At 32.6% G+C, this 22317-nt stretch overlaps 3 protein-coding genes across 4 annotated transcripts; 2 read left to right on the top strand and 1 right to left on the bottom strand.

Annotated features, from left to right (window-relative positions):
- Window positions 1–1993: 1993 nt before the first annotated feature.
- On the top strand, window positions 1994–3338 carry LOC107433044 (protein translation factor SUI1 homolog). Of its 2 annotated transcripts, none has more exons than XM_048467729.2 (2): window positions 1994–2136; window positions 2720–3338. In XM_048467729.2, exon 2 carries the CDS (start codon window positions 2792–2794, stop codon window positions 3128–3130), a length of 339 nt encoding a protein of 112 aa, XP_048323686.1. In that variant the 5' UTR covers window positions 1994–2136; window positions 2720–2791; the 3' UTR covers window positions 3131–3338. The 2 variants fall into 2 exon arrangements, with proteins under 2 accessions (XP_048323686.1, XP_015899773.1); XM_016044287.4 differs by having other exon boundaries at window positions 2083–2200.
- Window positions 3339–3988: 650 nt separating this feature from the next.
- LOC107433035 (protein translation factor SUI1 homolog 2-like) lies at window positions 3989–5211 on the top strand. The gene is made up of 2 exons (XM_016044276.4): window positions 3989–4140; window positions 4613–5211. The coding sequence occupies exon 2, from the start codon at window positions 4702–4704 to the stop codon at window positions 5038–5040; it is 339 nt and encodes a 112-aa protein (XP_015899762.1). The 5' UTR covers window positions 3989–4140; window positions 4613–4701; the 3' UTR covers window positions 5041–5211.
- Window positions 5212–5616: 405 nt separating this feature from the next.
- LOC107433024 (calcium-dependent protein kinase 2) lies at window positions 5617–10389 on the bottom strand. Its single transcript, XM_016044267.4, has 8 exons — window positions 9230–10389; window positions 8283–8426; window positions 8008–8160; window positions 7331–7446; window positions 6995–7162; window positions 6786–6913; window positions 6151–6250; window positions 5617–6070 (listed from the first exon to the last, which is right to left on the bottom strand). Exons 1-8 carry the CDS (start codon window positions 9987–9989, stop codon window positions 5996–5998), a joined length of 1644 nt encoding a protein of 547 aa, XP_015899753.1. The 5' UTR covers window positions 9990–10389; the 3' UTR covers window positions 5617–5995.
- Window positions 10390–22317: the final 11928 nt, after the last annotated feature.

The following is a 22317-nucleotide window of genomic DNA, read 5'->3' as shown; positions in this document are numbered from 1 at the left end:
TAACCATTAAAAAATGGAGATGGATTTCTCAACAAAATGGTTTTGGTTTTGGTGTCAATTCGCCGTCAATTTGCACTAAAGGAAGGTTTTGGTGGTCAAGAATGGGTGTTTGTTTATTTGGAAAGAAAGCCGAAGAAAGCAGAGGGAAAGTGATTGGATGGAAAATAAATTTTTCCAGAAAATGAAATTTATAGACATGGCCTTGTGCTAAAAAGCTCATGAAACCCAAACTGCCGCGAAGCAATCCAATATAGATAATGGATCAAATTTTCATTTTGTTCAACAAGCTAGATAGGCCCAAAATTAATCTAAATTTTTGCTCTTTATTCATTTATTTATTTTTTTTAATTTTTCTTTTGAACTAAATGTAAAATTTTGAATTAAACAATAAAGATGAAAATGATTATAAGAAATACTATTGTATATCACATAATACTAATAATAATAACAATAATAATAACATTTATTATCATTTTAAATTTTATCCTATCTTCTCTCAATTTAAATTTTTGTCAACTGAATTTCATGACATGTGCCAATTATAAATTATATGGTTGATTTTAATTCATTTGTATTTTTTCCTTTTTTCATCTATTTTCAAATACTGTTACTTTATCCAATTAAGATTAAATTGCAATGGATAAAAACTCGTTAATAAATCCAACAGTTTCTACTTAATTATTCTTTTAATTTATTACAAATTTTATAGCTTTTGCAATTTAAATTTTGTTTGGCAATTACTTTTCCCATTGAATTTTTTCTATCAAATATGAAAATTTTATCTATTCAAAGAAGCTTTTGTATTAGCTCTCTGATTCAAAAGGTTGCAACTTTCATTAGAATAAAATTCAAATACTTTAACATCCAAATTTTTTTAATAAAATTTTTTGTTCCTTTGTAATTTCTATAGGTAGAAAATTACTAATTTGACATCCAAAATTTTTTTTTAAAATTTTTGTTCCTAGTCCATCAGAAATGTGTTGCTCAATTTTTTTTTTTTTTCTGGGGGGGAATGTTCAAACTGTTCTGAATTTTTATTATTTTCAATTTAAATTAAAAAAATTCATCTTTCGAAAAATAAAGAAAATTAGCATCTAATATTATGGTGGATGTATTTATTAAAAGAGTATTTATTAGAGAATTATCTTATTCAGAAATTTATTAAATTAAAATAAAAGTGAAAGAATCTTGAAGATACTATGAATTAGTGATCATATATGAATATGATTACATTTTATAAAGTTGAAATAAAACTTAGAAAGGAAGAGATATCCGTATCATACCATATTACATTTGGCAAGGTTTGATTTTTAGATCTTTTATTTATTTATTTATTTTTTTAAACCATTGGGTAAAAAGTAACGAGTCAATGGTCAAACAAAAAGGCTGTATATATCTAAAAACACGGGAGGTGGGGTCCACACTGTCCAGGTTCGTAATCTCGGACCCGATTCCAATGTGTCACACACACACACACAAACACACACAAACAGCATGGATGGTCCCAGTGAAGCACCAGAATGATCGATGTCTCGCAAGTGACAAGTGAGTGGGGTCTACTTTCTTTCTATTCAAAGAATCCCTGAACCGGGAGAAAATCTTCTCCTGAACCGGATAAATACGCCCCAACTGGATGGGCCACGTGTCGTTCTCTTCTGGATTCTTCTCCCAATTTGGGACCCACAACCCACCAAAGGCTCACTGAAACGCCAACCCCGCTCCTACCAATCCTTCGTACGACTTCTTTTATTTTTCTTTTTTTATTTATTTATTTTTTTATAAAAATAATAATAATAATATATTCCTCCTGACAATGAATTCAACCCCTGTTTGGTTGCCGGTCTGGGTGTGACCAACGGTTTTTGAGTGCGTTTAATCTACGCGTTTCCTTCTTTCTTCTCTCCCACCCCTAGTCCACGTCATCATAATCTCAACCGTCCAAACTTCTCCCATGCTTCATCATAGCCATCCATGGTTAATCAGAGTCTCGGTTTAACGTAACCATGGTTAGAGAATTTGTGGCCACGACTCTTAACCGCCTTGTTTGTCCGTCTCCTCCCGCTCATATATATAACCCCTCTCCCTCTTCTAAACTTCCTCATCAAATCCAGGACCGTGTGGAAGCTAGATTATCGGGTATGGCAGTCTAGGAAAAACTCAAAAGAGGCTTTTCTTTGGTTTCTCTTCTCTCTCTGTTTTGGTATTGAATTTGATTTCTGGTTATTGCTTGCTCCTCTTTTGATGTATGTGTTTTCGTGTGATAGAAACTGCTATTTGCTCAAATATTATGCTTAGCTCAAGACTTCCCTTTGGTTTTTCTTTTCTTTTCTGTTTTGGTTTTGAATTTGAAATCTGGGTATTGATTGCTTGCTTTTCTATTGATTTATGTGTGTAGTTATGATTGAACCGCTTTCTGCTTTCTCAAATATGGTGTTTTGCGATATGCGTCTTAGTTTAATTGTTATGAATCTATATTGGGTGAATCATTTATGGAGCAGTTTGTTTTCAAAATTTCATCTTTATTCTGACACAAAGGAAAGTTCTTTCCATTCTTTACAAGCATATATTTTTTTTTTTTGGGTTTTTAATTTAAAACATTGTACCTTTGAGAATATAATCTTAGACTCTGTTGTTTGTATTGGATTTTGAGATGGATCAAAGGGGTTAAGACTTTGGTTTTGATTTCTAACATCATGTTGTTTGATATGGTTTATTGCAGTTAGAGAGAGAAAAAAACGAGAAATCACTCTTGCTGTCGTGGTGATTTAAGATTTAAAAACAAACAAAGTACATGGTTGAATTAGATGTCCAGATCCCTACTACTTTCGATCCATTTGCCGAGGCCAAAGATTCTGATGCCCCCGGGGCCAAAGAGTATGTACACATACGAGTCCAACAGAGGAACGGCAAGAAGTGCCTGACTACCGTACAGGGTCTGAGAAAGGACTTTAGCTACGAAAGGATCCTCAAAGACCTCAAGAAGGAGTTCTGTTGCAATGGAAATGTTGTCCAGGACAAAGTATTGGGAAAGATAATCCAGCTCCAAGGTGATCAGCGCAAGAACGTCTCTCAGTTTCTTGTTCAGGCTGGCATTGTCAAGAAAGATCAGATTAAGATTCATGGTTTTTAAGGACTTTGGGTCTTAACCGTGTTATGTGCTAGTGGGGTGTGTGTGAGCACCACCTATCTGAAATAAGCAAATAATTCGTCTGTGTGTGGATTTGGTTTCGGTTTTGCTTGTGTTTTTACTTATTTCTTGTTTTTAATCCATGGGGATTTCATCTGATTGTAATGGGATTCCATCTATAATGGCAATAAATATTCTTAGTTTGAAGATATGTTGCAGATCTTAAGACTTATTTCTCTGTGCTACATTCAAGTACATAGCTTTTTTGGGTGTTCCATGGGTACAGCAGCTTAGAAGTCCTTATAACTAGCTGCAAATGATGCTTTGGTAAAATCCTTTTCCATCCAAGCTTTTAGACATTTTATCAAAGGAAAAATTTTAATTGCGTAACAAATTGATGAAGAGGTTGTATATGAGGAGAAACCAAGTCCAAACTGCAAAACAATACAGGATGGTATCATCCCGACTCATCAATTTGATTGGCGTTCATGGTGAAAAAACGTAGTTTTAAGATTCCAATTATGGAAAAACTAAATTATTAAAGTAACAATTATAATTAGATGAATTAATCTACCAAAAGAAATTAAAAAGGGGAAGCAGGACGTGGATGGACCACTTTAGTGATTTTTTTTCTTTTTATATACATGAGAAGAAGAAGGAAAAAAAAAAAAAAAAAGAGTTCAAATCAGTGACAATTAATATGTGGCAAGAGTAAACCCTCCGGAACACCGAGGTTTTGGGTGCGTTTAATCTACGCGTTTCCTTCTCCTAAAAGTATTTCCCTCCCCTAGTCCATGTCAGCATAATCTCAACCGTCCAAACTCCAGCCATGCCCCATCAGAGCCATCCATTGTGAACCCAAGTCTCAGCTTAACTTAACCATGGTTAGAGAATTTGTGACCAAGACTCCCACCGCCTTGTTTGTCCGTCTCCTCCCGCTTATTTATACCCCCACCCTCTGTCAAATGTTATAGTAAAATCGCCTTGTGTATAGAAGCAGCGTGCTCATCAAGGTATGGTGCTCCAAGAAAACTCAATAAGGCTTTATTTTTAATCTTTTATTTTTGAATATTCTGTCTTGGCATTGAATTTGAATTCAGTGTATTGCTTGCTTTGTGTGATAGTACTGCTTTCTGCTTGCATCAAATATGATGCTTTGCCATATGGGTTTTGTTTATTTATTTATTTTTTTTACGAATCTGCATGGAGAAAAATCATTAAGAGGAGCTGTTTGTTATCAAAATTTCATCTTTATTTTGACACCAAGAACAATTCTTCCGTTCTTTACAACTAATTTTCTTTTTTCAGAACTTTAAAAGATTGGAACTTTAAAAATAGAATCTGCTTGTTACATTGATTCTGTGGATTTTTTTTTTTTTTTTTTTTTTTTTTTTGGGGGTGGGGTATCGGATTTGAGATTGGATCGTATGGGTGAGTTTAGTTTTGTTTTCTCATATCTTCTTGTTTGATATGGTTTAATTGCAGGTAGAGAAGAAAAAGAAGGAAAAAAAAAAGAAAGAAGAAAAAGTATTTTTGTTTCGTGGTGGTTTAAGATTTCAAAGCAAGCTAAGTACATGGTTGATTTAGAAGACCAGTTACCATCCGCTTACGATCCATTTGCTGAGACCAAAGATTCTAATGCCCCCGGGGCCAAAGAGTATGTACACATACGAGTCCAGCAGAGGAATGGAAAGAAGTGCCTGACTACCGTGCAGGGTCTGAATAAGGACTACAAGTACGACAAGATCCTCAAAGACATCAAGAAGGAGTTCTGTTGCAACGGGAATGTTGTCCAGGACAAAGAATTGGGAAAGATAATTCAGCTCCAGGGGGATCACCGCAAGAACGTCTCTCAGTTTCTTGTTCAGGCTGGCATCGCCAAGAAAGGCCAGATCAAGATTCATGGTTTTTAAGGACTTGGGTCTTTGTATTCGTGTTATGTGCTAATGGTTTTTTTTTAAGGATTTGGTTTGGTTTTGCTTGTCTTTTTCTTATTTTCTTTCTTTGTGTTTTAATCCATGGAGATTTCATTGGATTGTAATGGGATCCCATGTATAGTGATAATAAATATTTTTAGTTCGTAAGATCTGTTGCAAATCTGTTTTTTTATTTTCTGGTGGTGCTGCTTGTTCTTCTGTGTGGCAAGTGGTTTGTTGAGCATTTGGAATTTTGGCAAATACTAATCTAGATTCTCGCGGGTGGGGAACTGTCTGCAAATAAATGTTAAGGAATGACTCGTAAACGTTGTACAAATCAAATTTTCCTTCAGGTCTAACTGGCTCTACGATGTATGTGGGCTCTTTTAGGTTCTAAATTTTGCGGCCTCCTTTAGCTCTTTGAGATTCTGGGCGTGTTCATTTTGGCATGCCCATCAAACACTGGATTTAGAAGATTTTATTGCATGTAAGAATATAGATTTATATTAGCAAGAAAAAATTAATGCCAGCGAGTTGTGCAAAGGTTGATCACAAGCTTGGAGATAATGAGGATTCATGACTAAAATTTAATGCCATGCTGATATATCACCACTGGTTTGAGAAAATTTAAGAAAGGCTTTCCAGGGCTAGTAGCTATAACACATAGTACATTTTCTCTTCAAATAGGAACTCCTCCAACCATCAACGAACCAAAATAAATTAAAAAAGAAAAAAACAGAAAAAAAAAATTATACAAAATTAATTGATGACTTCTTATGCACAACTGATGGTAATTGTAAATTCAAAAGCAATCCAAATTGAAAACCTCAGGTTGATAGTGGCAAACATCTACCCTACGATTGAAAGCGTTTGGAACAAGGATTCCTAATAGTATGGCTCAAAGTGCCACTCGCAAGTTTGTTCTGGTGTGGAATTTTTGGCTTGTTGCCATCTAGAAGAGTTTTCCCTGCTGCTGGGTTCCACTTCTCATCATTGTACAAAATTCAGAATAGTTGATCCTACCATCCTGTTAACCAACAGAACGTCAATAATGATGACAATGAAGAAAAATTGAGTTGCATTTGAAATCAATGAAGACAAGCTTACATTATCTGCGTCAACTTCTGATATTATTTCCTTGATTGTGGCATCATCACCCATATCATATTCTTTCATTGCTGATTCTAATTCATCCCTTGTGATAAACCTGTAAAATATCACAAAAGCATAAATAAATAAATTCACTCAATAAATTGAGTATTTATTCCTAAAAACCAGATTAAGGTCTAGCTAAGTAATTGCTCCCCCTAACTCCATTATCTATGGTCAATTAGATCCTTTGGTCATATGTTATATTTGAAACATGGAATAGCTAAAGTTCATAATTCAATAAGGGTTTTCTAAGAAAAATATCTTAACATGTCTATTATCCTGAAATCGTAATTCCACATGCTCGTATGTCCCCTAGAGAATAATAGCTACTGACAATTTCCAAAATCCAATTGAGGAAAGAGTAAGAAAATAAAGGCCCAAAGTAAGACAAAATATAGGAGATAAAATTATAGTGCACAAATTGGGAAAAACAAAAAACCAAAAAGAAAGAAAAAAGAAGCTCTCGTCTTATAAATGGATTTACAACGCTCACAACCAGGAAAAGCAAGCTCAGGCAGTTGTTATAAGATTGTTAATTACCAAGTTGCTGAACAGTCAAAATATTCAGAGCTCAGAAGAAATGACTTTACCCACTATTGTCCTTATCAAAATATTGAAAGGCTTTGAAAAGATGTTCTTCCCTCTCTAGTCTGTGTCTGTGCATTGTAGCAGTGATAAATTCAATGTAGTCAATTGTTCCATTCCCATCCACATCAGCCTGAAAAGAATTTGAAGAATAAGTTGGCTAAATTGCTAAAGACGCATACAAATATTAAGGATACTTTCAATAATATCCTACAGCTTCCATGAGCTGCTTGACTTCAGCCTCAGTGAGCTTAGAGCCAAGTCGGGTTAATCCTGCCTTCAGCTCATCGTAGGTGATGGTGCCACTGTTATCAGTGTCCATGTTTGTAAACATTTGCTTCAGACCTTGGATTTCTTCTTGAGAAAGATTTTCTGCAATGACCTGTAATCATAATAGTTATGGTCACGTTTCATTATATTAGACAAGAAGCATATGTGCTATATGTAGCACTACCTGTAGAAATAAATAAAATAATAAAATAAAGAAGCAAAACTATTGCATCAGTTTTAAAAATGCGATGAAGATAATTGCATGTTTTGATAGACCTACTTTCAGTGCAAGTTTTTTCAGTTTGTTCATTGCTCTGAATTGCTTCATCCTGGAAAGGACTGCACTGTCAATTGGCTTGTCTGATGCTTCTCCACCTTCAATTATCCATGGGTGCTCTGAACCAGCCATGCAAATTCAAATTTCAGTTAGAAGAGAACCGTTCAAGTAATGAGGCAAACAAAGCATCTGTAAGGGTGCCTAATGACAGGACCACATGGAAATTAGTTAAAAGATGATCCTGATTTATAATGCTAAGCATTACTAGAATCCAGACTGTCTTTACCCAAACAGGTTTAGATGTTAAAAAACCAGGATGCTTGGGAACAACATAGAAGTAATGAAAAACCGTCAAAGACATGTATTAAAGTCTAAATATGTCTCGACTTGAAAAGGCTTCTGATGGCGTAATTCTTCGTGCAGATATGGGATTATTCAAAATTGTGTTGATCCATGTCTCCATTGCTACAGATATCACATCTTACTGGTCCCCATATTTTTTATGCCACCTCTGTTACTTAAAAAGACCTATATGTAAATTTATCTTTGTAATGACTCATAAAAACATAGTTGTTTTAAGAAGAGAGCATAATTGTATCCAACAACCATAACAAAAATCTGAAACTCTAGAGAAAATAAACTAGTTACCAAGCTGCAATATCACAATAAGAGGTTCATACCCAGCACTTGAGCCGAAGTGATACGCTTTTTGGGATCCTGGGTCAACATCTTCCTGACAAGGTCCTTCGCACTGCTTGATATAGTTGGCCATGGTTGACTGTCAAAATCAATATCTCCTTGCAATATGGCATCAAATATCCCCTTCTCGGTTTCTGTAAGTTGCAAATATCAAAACTCATTATTTCCACCAATTAGAAAAGAACTTTTAAGTTTAGAACCAAGTAGAAAAATTTTGACTACCGATTGGTAAAACAAAACAGAAATATGGTTTTACCAGCCCAAAATGGAGGTACACCACTAAGTAAAATGTACAATATAACTCCAGCACTCCAAACGTCAGTTTCTTTGCCATATCTGCGCTTTAGTACCTCAGGAGCAACGTAGTAAGCACTCCCAACTATATCCCGATACACCTTTCCTGGTAAGAGTATCACCAAATGAAAGATATTAATCCCTAATACAGGTGAAAAGTATAGAAACTATAAGCTGTTTTCTGTTAACTAAACATCAAAATACTTTGACAAAGTTAATAGCTGTCAGACTAGCCTACGACATGTATGTTCTCTGAAGGTGATACACAATTCAAAGAACAATGTACCCCCTAGCTACAATTGAGGATAACAAAAACAATTCAAATCTCAGAATGCAATTGAAATCAGCAAATATTATATATACATATATATATATATATATTATTATTATTATTATTGCGTACAAAAAATTTAATTCTTACTCTTAAAAGAGTTTTACAACATAAGTTCATGATGTTATACAAGGAAATATAGTTATGAAGTGCAGACATCTAAAAAGGTGTTAACAGAAGTTCAGAAAATTGTTAAAGAAAGTCTCTATAAAAGCGTGGCAGAGATAATTATCATAGTAATTGAGCAAATTAGCTTAGCCTTTAACTCAAACTTTTACAATACTACAGCAAATCCTGCTAAGTTCTGAATCAGTCAAATTTCTGAATTAACTTTCTGCTCCAGGATCAAGATTAAAAATTCTATACATATGACAAGCAAAAAAACCCCAATGGCAAAATGCAAGAGAAGAGCAATATTTCATCAAGATGCTCCTCACTTCCTGTCATGATTCCTTCCACATAGAGGGCATTAATTTAGCATCCAAGTGAACAATTACAGAACCGTTAAGCGAGTAACTAACCCTACGCTCATCTTAAAAATTCGAACAAATTAAATATAAATGAATAAAATTAGGTACCTTCTTCTATGAACACCGACAACCCAAAATCTGTTGCCTTCAAAAGGGCATTTTCATCCTTGCTAGATAGCAAGAAATTTTCAGGCTTGAGGTCCCTATGCATAACACCCATGAAATGGCAGATATGGACAACATTAACAATTGACCGACATATAGAAGCAGCTGCCCTTTCAGTGTAATGACCCTTGGCAATAATCCGATCAAAGAGCTCACCACCAGCACAAAGCTCCATAACAAGATGGACCGACTGCTTATCCTCATAAGCACCCTTGAACTCAACGATATTAGGCTGCCCACTCAAATGCTGCATAATCTGAATCTCTCTCTTAATATCCTCTTTATCATTCCTGCTGACAAGCTTCCTCTTTGATATAGACTTGCAAGCGAATTGACGCCCTGTTGAATTCTCAGTACAAAGATAAGTCACACCAAACTGACCTCTACCCAATTCTTTTCCCATGCTGTAGAACAGTTTGACATCTTCATATGGTTTGCCAAGAATTGTATCCGACCTGACAACATGTTTTGGGCTACGAACAGGAGCAGAAACCGATGGCTTCCCTGTTGATTGGTATTCTGGATGGGCTGCTGCTACAGTACGTTTTTCAGGTAATTGCTGGGGTTGCTGAACTGCGGCTTTGGATTGGTGAACAGGTTCATGGATCTTTTCATAGCGAGCTCCACCACCACCACCTCCTCCCGATCTATAACCATTATACTGTGGCTCTGGATCTTTGCCTTTGCTCAAAAAGCAACCCATATCTTCTTATTGTCTTGGGAGCTATATTTCTGCAAATTCAAGGGGATGAGATCAATGGAGGTTCTGGATCAGAGAGACTTGGTGATTGACTAAAGTTGACTAAAAAAAAAACCAGATTTATATTGAGTTTCAGAAGAGGAAAATATTTTTGGATCAGAGGGATCAAAAAGAATGAACTTCGAGTCGTTATCTTGATGGAGAGGTCAGAAAAATGAAAACCCAGAAAGGAATTTGAGAGAATATGCAGAGAATGTGATGAAAAAAGAAGGCAACTTTGGATTGAGTTTTGGAAGGGCCTAAACGTAAATAAACTAGGGCTGAACGATACAAATAGAACTGGGTCAACTATTCAATTAAGTGGAATTGTTGAACTTTTCACAACCTACAAAGAAGAAACAGGGCACAGGAGTGGAGGAGGTGAAAAAATAATAATAATAATAAAAAAAAAGACCTTCACTGGAACTAAGTAACCAGTGCTTCAACATTTAAAGTTATTTCCTTTTTTTTTTTCTCCCCATTTTCACCTATAAAAATTATAACTTTACAGTAGTAGGATTATAACATTTGGACTGAAGAATAAATCAAAGTTCAATTTTATTTTATTTCTTTCAATTTAAAATAATATCCGTACCAAAATAACAAAAACACTATGGTTTTTTCTTCGTTAGTGGGAGAAAGTACAATTAAAAAAAACCATAAGTGGATAAATATAATATAAGTTTTTCTGTAGTTTCCTCTTTCGAAGAAATCAAAGTGTCAGGAAAATGGAAAAAACAATCTTGTCATTGGAGTAAAAGAAATGTGTATATATATATAAATATATATAATCATAAGGAAACAATATAATGAGATCATTATGAAATTCATGGGAACAAAGAAACATGGAAAATATGATGCATCGGATGGTTGATGTTGAATCTATCAAACGTGGCAATTTTAAGACCATCCGATCATAGAGGTATGTAAAGCCAAAAGTGGGGTAAAAGTAAAAGAACACATGGCTCACGCAGTGGTAACACACAGAGCTAATAAGACATGTGACCACATTGCGTTAACGAGTTGACAACTTCGTGGTACGTATGCGTGGGTTTTTCAAACTGTGTTCTTCCTAATCCTAAAAATTGTAGACTTTCTTTTTAGTTATTGCCAATTACGCGGCTTTTATTTATGAAATGACATTCTTAGCTATATCTTAATTTATGGCTTAAATGAGCATGTAAAAGTTGGCAAATATTTTGCGCGTAATGAACATTTTTTTTTTTTTTTCAGTCTGAAAAATAAATATACAAAATGAAAGTTTCAGCGTAACGTGCTTTTGAAGCATTGTTTTATCCTGGTAAAATGAACTTTTTCTTCTTCTTTTTTTTTTTCTTTTTTCTTTTTCTGTTTGTTTTTCTTTGCTTTAGCCTTTGAGTGGAAATGTTATGCTCTTTTGCTATTTTTGAGTTTATCTGTCAGTTTTGAATAAGGAAATTGCGTGGAAGTTGCAATTTTTATTTTTGAAAGTTTATATGTATTACAATTGACAGAGACAATAACTGTATGTTATATTATATGCATAGAAAACAGAGTGATTGAGAATCAGCTTAAATAATGCATTTCGTTGAACTTTTGCATATTAAAAATGGTTACATCATGGCAGTAAGGCAAAAGCTATATTATATACATGTATATGGTGGCTTTTCATTAATTTTATAATTTAGTTTTTATATTATAAATTCCTTAATCTTAGCTCATTATTACATTTGCACTAATCATATAGATAAACATTGTTATATTAAATCAAACGCAATTACTCTTTTTGGGCGCCAGGCCAACTAAGTTTTGCCAGCCATACTCAAAAGAGTGATATTAATTATTGTTCACAAGTACTAATACCTTTCTCTTATACGTAAGTTCTTATCCAGAGTTTTGTGTGGGAATTGCTTATAATAGAGAATTCATACAAGTACATACATCTAGAATTCTCCAAAATTTGAATAATATTAATATAATCGATCAAATAGCCAATTATTATTCACCCATATTATCAAATTTAAAAAATCTTATATTGAATTATAAGAAAATTCACAGTAGTAACAATAATGCACCGAAATGATTAATTAAAAAATAGAGTTTTTAAATTCCATATATAAGATCAGGATAACTACAATAGATATTTTTAGTGGGTAAACACCCCTATTTATATTTATAAGAGCATGAATTTGAATTATATAAGAAGATTTTAAATAATTTGTTAAATAAATAATTTTTGTTTTTTAAATTTCATCTTCAATTTTTATGCCAATCCATACCCCCCACCGATGTTATTTTTGTTAGAGTTTAGGCCCATATATATGTAAATGATTTAGGCTTCAAAAAGTTTTGGGCTTTTGTTTGTTTCTGTTTTGGAAAAACATTATTTTTGAATAAAATAAAAATATTTTTGAACGTGGGAAGTTGAGAGTTTGAAGGCTTTACAATTTACATTGTTTAGAGTTGGTGACTTACACGTTTTTTGATAATGTTTTTACAATTTTTTTACAGAAAATAAGAAAAAACAAGTTTTTTTTTTTTGAAGTTGAACGAGAGAGAACAAACAACAGTGGTAAAAGGAAGGTACTTAGATAGTTCGAAGAGAAAAGCGTCAGAAATGCTGAATCTGAAAGCTTTTGCAGTCGTTGTATCCTGGGAGACGTTTGCTACAAAACTTCTGTACCGGTGGACGTAAAACGTTTTAAGGACACTGTAGTATCACACAGTCCTCGGTCATTCTTTTTAGAAAGCAGATCAATTTTAAAAACCTACAAATTCTATAATATTTTAATTATTTTATATTTAATTTTATTTATTTTATATTAAATTGTCCACATGTATTTACATATATTCATGTTTGCAACAATTTTAAACAAACGAAAGGCTCTAACTTCAACTATGTAGTCCTAATGCTCACTGTCAACCCCCTTCCTTTCCTTCACTGGCTTACCATGCACAGTGCCCAAACTTTCTTCATTGCCTTTTGCAGATTAATTTCTTAGGCCGTGTTTGTGTATGTGGGAGAGATCAAGAATGATAAGAAATTGTTGGGAGAAAATCATGGAAGGGAAAGAGAGATCAATTTCATCAAAAAAAAAAAAAAATGAAAACAGAAGGAAAAAGAAAAAACAAAAATATTGGGAAAGAAAGAGAGAAAATGGGAGAAAATGGGAGGAAAATAGAATTCGGTTGACCCCATAACCACAATATGAATTGGGAGGCAACAAAAATATTGGGAAAGAAAGAGAGAAAATGGGAGAAAATGGGAGGAAAATAGAATTCGGTTGACCCCACAACCACAATATGAATTGGGAGGGGTTTTCCTGTAGGGGTGGCAGGTTGTGCAATTGGAAACTTGAAAAAAAAAAAATGAAGTTTGGGAGAGAGAATGAGATACCAATGAAGTTTTTCAACTCCCGCAATCAATGTAATTGACAAAATATTAGGTCTAAATTTTGAGAACACTAAAAAATAAAAAATAAAAAATAAATCGAAGAAGACACACAGTTGATGGTGGATTGGGAGGAAGCATCTTGAAAGAAAAGGGGATCAAGAATTTTTTTTTTTTTTTTTTGAAACAAAATTTTCTCTCCGGGCATTTTGGCTAAGATCAAGTGAAGAATTTTTTTTTTTTTTTAATAAAACAAAAGAGAAACCAATTTAGAAAAAGGAAAAAAAAGGAAAATATATGATTTTACCATTATACCCTTCTGCCGTTAATATTAACAGAATTCGATTAACGGTGATGAAGCTTTTTGTTATTTCTTAAACCGCGGGGGTTTGCTTAATATTATACTAAATCTCAAGGGGTGTTTATGAAATTAATCAAAAACAAAACCTTTTTTATTTAATTCAAAATTAATAAAATAACGTTCAAATTATATTTGCCATAGATACATATTGTTACAATGATTTTAAAAGGGCTATTTTCATCTGTAATTCATAAAGTTTGGCTAATATCAATTTTAAATTTTATAAATTTAAATAATTTAACTATAGTTTCGACCCTAACAATCCATTAAACTTAATAGTTGAAAGGTAAAATAGTATTTTTATAATATAATATATATTTATCTTTAAATATAATTTGATATATTGATATATAATATGATATATATATATATATATATATATATATATATAATATTTTTATAATGCGGATGTTTATATTTTTTTATTATATAAATATCCGCAAAAATGACAGTTTTTTCAAAACAATCATCAATCATATATACAAAAATGACAATTTTTAAAAAAATTGATGATGATTTTTGAAAAAACTTTTATTTTTACGAACGTCAGTAAAATAAAAAAATACAAACGTCTGCACAGTAAAATTTCATTATATATATATAAAGAGTCAAATTTATATTAAAATGATCTGATAATTTTATCATTAATTAATTTTTTTAGCTCTTAAATCATATCAATGATTAGGATTTAAATTTTAAAAATTAATCAAATATTAATTTAATGACATACTAAAAATTTTTTAGAAAATATAAACCTATCAAAATTCGATGATTAATAATTATAATTTTAAATATTAATTCTTGATGCAATGTTATTCAAGAGTTAAAAAAAAAAAAAAAAGCAAGCTTAGATGTTAGTTTAGATATTAAAGACTATATTTGAATTTGGCAAAATCTATATATATATATATATATATATATATATAAAATAATAATAAATAGAAAAAAAAAACTAATATGAAAAAAAAGGAAAAAAAGTCCCCCTTTTATACACATCATTATTATTATTATTATTATTAGTTGAAAATATGCAATTTCTTTTTTCTTTCACAAAATCCAAGCCTATCTACTTCTCGGACAAGTTTGGTCCTCTTTCTTGCCGAATCCAAACATTGTGATTGTGGTGACCTCTGGTTTTGCTGCGAGCTTGTAGGAACCGCACGAGAAAAGAGACTGAGGAAAAAGGGAGAAAAAAAAAAAAAAAGGGTTTTTCTTTGCTTATCTCTAATCTTTAACTCAATATGGATTTTTCTCTTCTTGTCCAACAACTATGCCTTTATGATCTTCAATCTTTTCTTCATCTCCATAAATTAGGTTTTTATATTTCTTCGCAAATATTACAATTTTTATTTTTTTAAACCTATCCCATTTAATTGGCAATTTTGTTTTATTTGGTTTTTTGGTTAAGAATTGTTTAGGAAATGAGATAACTATCTTGAGTTTATGTATCTGAAGCTTGGTCAAAGGTTCAACAAGGAAAGAACAGTGGTGGAAAGAATAAATCGGAATTTTGCTTTTCTTGTAACCTTGATTTAGGGTAAGTTTTTTTATCATATTGCATAAGATTGGAGCTCCCTGTTAATGGAGAAATCACAAATGAAAAAAGATGCTTTTGTTGGGTTATCTTGAAGATTAAAGGTCGAGAGAGGCTAGTTGATGAATTAAACTAAAGAGATATGGGCAAGTTCATGGAACGACGGAAGGTTGGGTGAAAATTAACTCGTAAGTATATAAATCGGATAAGTAATAAAGTGGTTTTAAGTAAACTAGATTATCGAACCTAGGAAATTGTAGATTGTTAATTCTAATTAAATTGTAATATTAGTTAAACATCCAAGATTTGTTGAATTCTAAAAAATAAAATGAAATTCTAAACTAAACTAAACAATTAAAAGCATAACAAACAATTAAATTGAGAGAATAATATAATAATGATGAGACTAACGCATGAAATTCACTACATATTACTTTAAGTTTAGATAATTATGCATGGAACCAAATTAATTAATTAAAATTGTTAATCAACACTTAATCATAAAATATCCAAATTGTTAATTTCTTAATTAATTGGTATATTTCACATAAGTAATCTAATTATTCCTAATTTAGGATTATCTAATTAAGTCCTAAGACATGCAAACTACAATAACAATGATGACCAAGTATTTTTATGGCCTCAAAAGATAAAAATAACACAATTTGCATGCTAATATTCCTATTCATCATGTAAGTTATTGCCCTTTCTCATAATTTATCCTATTCTTAGATATAAACTATATCAAAATAATTCATGGAGATCAATATCCTACGAAAGCATTATATACATAATAAATTATTAACAAATAAATTTATAATCAAAAATGTTAAATGCATAAATAAATTAAAAATTCATAAAATGGGTTACATCCAAATACTAGAAAATAAAATCAGTTCATAATAAAAATAAAATTTATCATCAAAATACTAAAAACCATGTTCAACAATTGAAATAAAGAACAAAAATTAAGAAAACACAATTGTAGGGCACATATTTGATGAAGAGTAAAAGCTGCACTTGTGTCTTCTTGTTCCCTCCTTGTTCACACTTCAAATAAGCCTCCAAGAGTAAAAAGAATGCAAAGGAACCAAAGAAACCAAGGCTGTGTCACTTCACAATATACGATAAAACACTTAACAATATGGTGCACAAAGCTTCATTTACCATTTTTTTTTAAAAATCATATAATATGCCACTTTTAGTGAAGTAATATTGGTTAATTAGTATCCCACTCACATTTATATCTAAAAGAGGTAGTGGGTTTAAGATGGGAGGATTGTTTTAAAATAATGAAAAAAAAGGGCCACTTTTAAATCATTACATAAAGGGCACATGTACATATATATATATATATATAAGCATCTTATAAGGTTACAGAGTAGATAATGGATAACTGTAGCACTATATATATATGTTACTTGGAATAAACATAAAAAAAAAAAACTAAATCCAAGTTATCATTTAAATTTTTTGGTTAATTATTAAATAAAATTACTTTTTTTTTGCTTGTTGCACGCAAAACCCTCCCTCTTGCGTTGACCAACTTCCATACAAAGAACCACATTTAAATATTAGACTGATTAACACACACACACAGGTACTAAATTCTTATTTGCATGAGGCTACTGCACCCTAATTAATAAATTTAAATTTGACTAAGAGTTGAGGTGTTGAAACGAGTATATATGTAACTCTTTTCTACAGAGGGATTGGACACTACTTTGTAATCTTCCTAATATCTTGCATATGGATTTTTTTTTTTTTTTTCTATACTTCTATTTCAAAGTTCAATTTTAGATCTATAAAATTTCCCTGTGAATGTGCCAATACCTCTTCATTTTGTTCAAATAATCATAAAACGAGCAAGAATTTCCCTGTGAATGTGTACCAATTAACTGATACATTTAGAGGAAAGACATTGTTTAGTGCACTTTTAATCTCCATAAAACAATAGATTAAGAAAGAATGGCTGAAGATAAACATCTAAACAAGATAAAAGTTGTTTTTTTTTTTTTTTTTTTTTTTTTTTTTAAAAAAAGATACAATCCAAATCAAATAAATTTAAGGTCGATGAAGTTAATTATACGGCAGCTATTATATACGACAATTTGAGCATGAGAATCAATTAGATTCCAACATATTATTATATATCAACCTCACAATCACAATACTCTAAATGAGGACAAATCAAAGACCCAAATAGCAATTAATAGTGAATATTAATTAATATGCCTTTATAAATGTGTAAGAAAACAGAGCACAATATTATGCATAAAAATATTTCATAGACAAATAAAATAAAATAAAAAAATAATTGGTTTCAAATAAAAGAACTAAGATTAGAGAAAAATCAATCTAATTGGTACCAAATCTTAAACATCATCATCATCATCATCAACCCTGTAGAGTAACATATTTATCGTCTCCATGAACACTGCTACTAATATAGTTAATCCACAAAGGAATACCAAGTGAAACCACTACTAAAATTAAACCAAACACCAACAAAGATAGTAATGGAAACAAGTTCTCTCTAAGCCCTTTGATCACCCAAGAAAACCTGTTACTAGCTTCACTGTGGATATCTTGTTGAATTAAATTAATATTTGTGGACTTGGCATAATCAATTACTCACTTACAGGGCCTATTTATGCCATTAATGGGACTGGCTTATTTTATTATTATGTAGTAGGGCCCTTGGTCACACACTCTCTATAAGACTCCAGTTGGCCCATTGGACTGGAGGACCACCTCTCTTTATAAGCCCATTGACTTATCCATATTTTTCCTAATATAATTATATTATCAAATTATTTTATGTGTGTCAAAATTAATGGATAAATCTGACTTGTAGAGACTATTTAAAGGGTCTAGGGCAAGCAGACAGATATACCATACAGTATTTGAAGATTAGGGTTTTCAGAAATCTGAGAATGGTTTGAGAGTAGTGTGTCCATAGGCACTACTTTACGTTGTTTCTATTTTGTAGGATTAAAGATCTAATTTATCAATGGCTGCGTTTGGAGGTTAGTAATTTATGATTTATAAAATTTATTATGTATATTGAGATCCATAAAATTTCTAACAATTGGTATCAGAGCATGGTTAATATACATAATAAATTATTTTGAAATTTGTTGTTATATTGATATGCGGCTATTGAACTTTTATCGTGTATATTGATGACATGATATTTATTTTATAATTATTCTCTCGTCCTTGTGATTCTGCTATTATATGCTTGTTTCCTGAAATCCAATATGTGATATTCATCTGTGTTTGTGGCTTGTTTGGAGATCCAAATTTTAAGAATGGAATTTTATTGATTAATTTCTCCTTTCTTGTGCAATAACGGGTTTATATTGAGTTTGTGCAAATTATGTGAATTTTTGTTTTAGTTCGAATTAAGATCTGGGTATGGTGAAAAATTCTTCTTTATTGTGTTTTATATTGTTTATTATTTCTAATTGGATCTGAAAATCCTTAAAAAAAAAAAAAGAAAAATTGTAAATATCGGGCGTGTATTTGTTAAAATTTTGGGGAAAATTTGTTTTGTATGAATTTATGATCTGGGTTAACTTGGAAATTGTTTTTCAATTTGAATGGAGTGAATTAGATTAATCAATTTGGTTCAAAACCTTGTAAAAACTGTTGATTTTGAAACTTCCATGGCCGAATATAAACCTTGCTTGGATGTTTATTTTGGGTTGATTTTGAATCAAATTGATTTGTGGGAAACGTTGCCCAAGGGAAGACAAAACTAACGCCTCCGGTATCGTCGGAAACGGTGGCCGGAACGGTGAGATATGGCCGGGTAAGGATAGCGGGTCGCGTGACCCGTTTGGACTGGAACTGGATCACCCGTAACCCGGTTGGGTGAAGAAGAAGGCGCGAACGACATGCCGTTTGGGCTGACTGCTGACGTCAGCACGACACGTCGTTTGCTGACGTCAGCAGATGATGTCAGCAGGCCAAAAAAAAAAACTTATTTTTTTTTTACTGATTTATTTGTTGTTTATTTATTAATTAATTTAGTGATTCAATTGTTCAATTTATTATTTATTGTTTATTTATTTGTTTAATTATCACATTCCAATTTTATTAAATTAAATTAAATCTTTATGATTGGAAAATTGGATTGTGTGAGTTTACCCAAAGAGGCTTTGTGCCTAGTTGGTATAGTAGTGTGGGATTTTAGGTACTCACCTGTCGTGAGACTTATTTTATCTGCATTATGTGTACCAATGTAATGTATGTTGGCATAATGGATGGGATGTTTTATATTTGCCTATTTCATGAAATTGCCAATATGTTATTTTTCTCTCACTTATTAACCAGGGTCTATACGGGTAACTAAGTTACCCTGTCGATAGTTTTAGTTGCTTTGTATGACGCCTGAAATGGCAGTGGAAGTTAATTAAATGCCATGTATTACAGGTTCTGAGTTGCCCTGTCGGTGATTCAGTTCAATGCATTTGATTGTGGTTATTTGGTTGACTGTCATTGGCCCGCATAAGGGTATCTTTAGTGCTACAAAGACCCTAAACGATATTTATGTTTGTTTTTTTGTGTTGAGGGGCTGAAAAATAGTAATTGAATTGTCTTAAATTTTTTGAATGTCTTGTTGTTTATTATTTTTACAGCTAGTAGCACCCCAAACCTTCTGCCCATGACTGCCATGATGAAATTGGATGGGACAAATTATCAGAAATAGAAGAAAACCTTAGTTATGAATTTGACCTTCATGAAATTGGATTTGGCTTTGGAGATAGATCCACCAGAGATACCGACTGATGAGAGTACTGCAGCAGCTAAGAAACTTTATGAGGATTGGAAGCACTCTAATAAGTGCTGTATGATGATGATGGAGAATTACATGGATGAGGCCATATATGCTAGTATTCCTAAAGTGGATACTGCAAAGGGACTTCTTGAAGAGATAGGAAAGAAGTTTATCAAGTTTGATATGAATGAGAAGCATCATTATTTAGACCTATTGAATAATACCAAGTATGATGGTATTAAAGGAGTAAGGGACCATATTATGCTACTTTCTTCCTATTATAATAAGCCGAAGGATCTTAAGATGGACATTGGAGAGGAGTTCTTGACCTATTCTATAATGAGGAATCTTCCATCATAGTTTAATAATATAAGGTCGAGTTTGAATACTAAGAAAGAAGGTTGTAGTTTGGAGGAATTGACTACTATCCTTGTCAAGGAAGATGATGATATTAAATTAAGTAAGTCTAGGTCTGTTGCTATAGTTTCACATCAGGTAGATAAGTCCAAGAAGTTTTTCCAAAAGAAGGGACAAGGATTTAAGCCAGGACAAGGTTTCAAGTCTGGGCAGGGTTTTAACCCCAATAGGAAGAAGTTTTCTGGTATGAAGCCTAAAGGGCCGAGGGATGGTGGTTTTCAGATTAGAGAAAGGAAAGAGTACTTCAATGGAAGGTGTGGATACTGCAATAAAGTTGGACACAAGAAGATAGACTGTTGGACCTTAAAGGGAAAGCAAGAGAAGAAATGTAATATTTTAATGATTGAGACCAATATTATCGATGTGCCTATGAATTCTTGGTGGTTAGATACTGGAGCAACAATTCATGTTACTAATTCATTGCAGGGGATGATAAGCCGAAGGGGCCCAACCAATCTTGAGCAGCATGTTTATATGGGAGATAGCTCAAGAGTGAAGGTGGACATTGTGGGAACAATCAAGTTGAAGCTTGCCACTGGATATGTTTTGGAGTTGCAAGAAGTTTCTTATGTACCTTCAATAAGAAGAAACTTGTTATCTATTTCTGTTTTGGATAGTCAAGGTTATAGTTTTTTGTTTGGAAATAACAAAGTTGAATTATTTCAGGATGGTAAAGTTGTTGGTTTTGGAACTTTATGTGGCAATTTATATAAGCTTGATTTATTTAAAAATGGTCTCAATTTCTCTGTTAATTCTGTTGTTGCTCCTATTGTTGCTTCCAAACGCCCAAGAGTTAATGACAATTCCTCAATGTTATAGCATAAACGTTTGGGATATATTTCTAGGCACAGAATGGAAAGGTTAGTAAAGGATGGGATACTTCCTAATCTTGATTTCTCTGATCTATTGACTTGTGTTGAATGTGTGAAAGGGAAGTTAACTGCCAAGGTAAGAAAGGATAAGTTAGCTAGGTGTGGAGATGTTTTGGAGTTAATCCACACTGACATATGTGGATCTTTTACACCAACTGCTTTGGGTGGTTATAGATATTTTATTACCTTCATTGACGATTACTCTCGTTATGGACATATTGAGCTTATTCGTGAGAAGTCAGATTCTTTAGTTGCCTTTAAAGAGTTTAAGGTAAAGATGGAGCTTCAAAAGAATAAGAAAATAAAAGTTATAAGGTCTGATAGAGGTGGTGAGTTTTATGGTAGATATGATGAGACTGGAAGGAATCCAGGGCCTTTTGCTATTTATTTGTGTGAGTGTGGCATTGATGCGCAATATACGATGCCTAGTACACCTCAGCAAAATGGCATAGCTGAGAGAAGGAATAGAACTTTGTTGGATATGGTGCTGTCTATGTTGGCAAATTCTAGGTTGCCAGATTATTTGTGGGGAGAGGCTTTAAGGACGGCGGCTTATATTTTGAATCAAGTTCCAAGTAAGTCCGTTCCTAAGACACCTTTTGAGTTGTGGTTAGGAAGAAAGCCTAATTTGCACCATTTTCGAATATGGGGTTGCAAAGCTGAAGTAAGGATTTATAATCCCCAAATTAAGAAGTTGGATCCTAAAACCATTAGTGGATATTTTGTTGGCTATTGTATAGGATCTAGGGGTTCAAGATTCTTTTGTCCTTCTCACACCACCAGGATCGTGGAATCAGACAGGGCCATTTATTTTGAAGATGATTTTGGGTTTGGTGATAGTGATGGTCCAAGGGAATCTCAATTTAGAGAAGAAAGTGTTTTCATTCCCAGTATAGTTGTTCCTGATAGAGATATTGTTGATCCAGTAGTTGATGAACCAGTAGTTGGTCAG

Source organism: Ziziphus jujuba, chromosome 1 (genome assembly GCF_031755915.1).
Source record: "Ziziphus jujuba cultivar Dongzao chromosome 1, ASM3175591v1".
Classification (NCBI taxonomy): domain Eukaryota; kingdom Viridiplantae; phylum Streptophyta; class Magnoliopsida; order Rosales; family Rhamnaceae; genus Ziziphus; species Ziziphus jujuba.
This window is presented reverse-complemented; position numbering and strand designations above follow the sequence as displayed.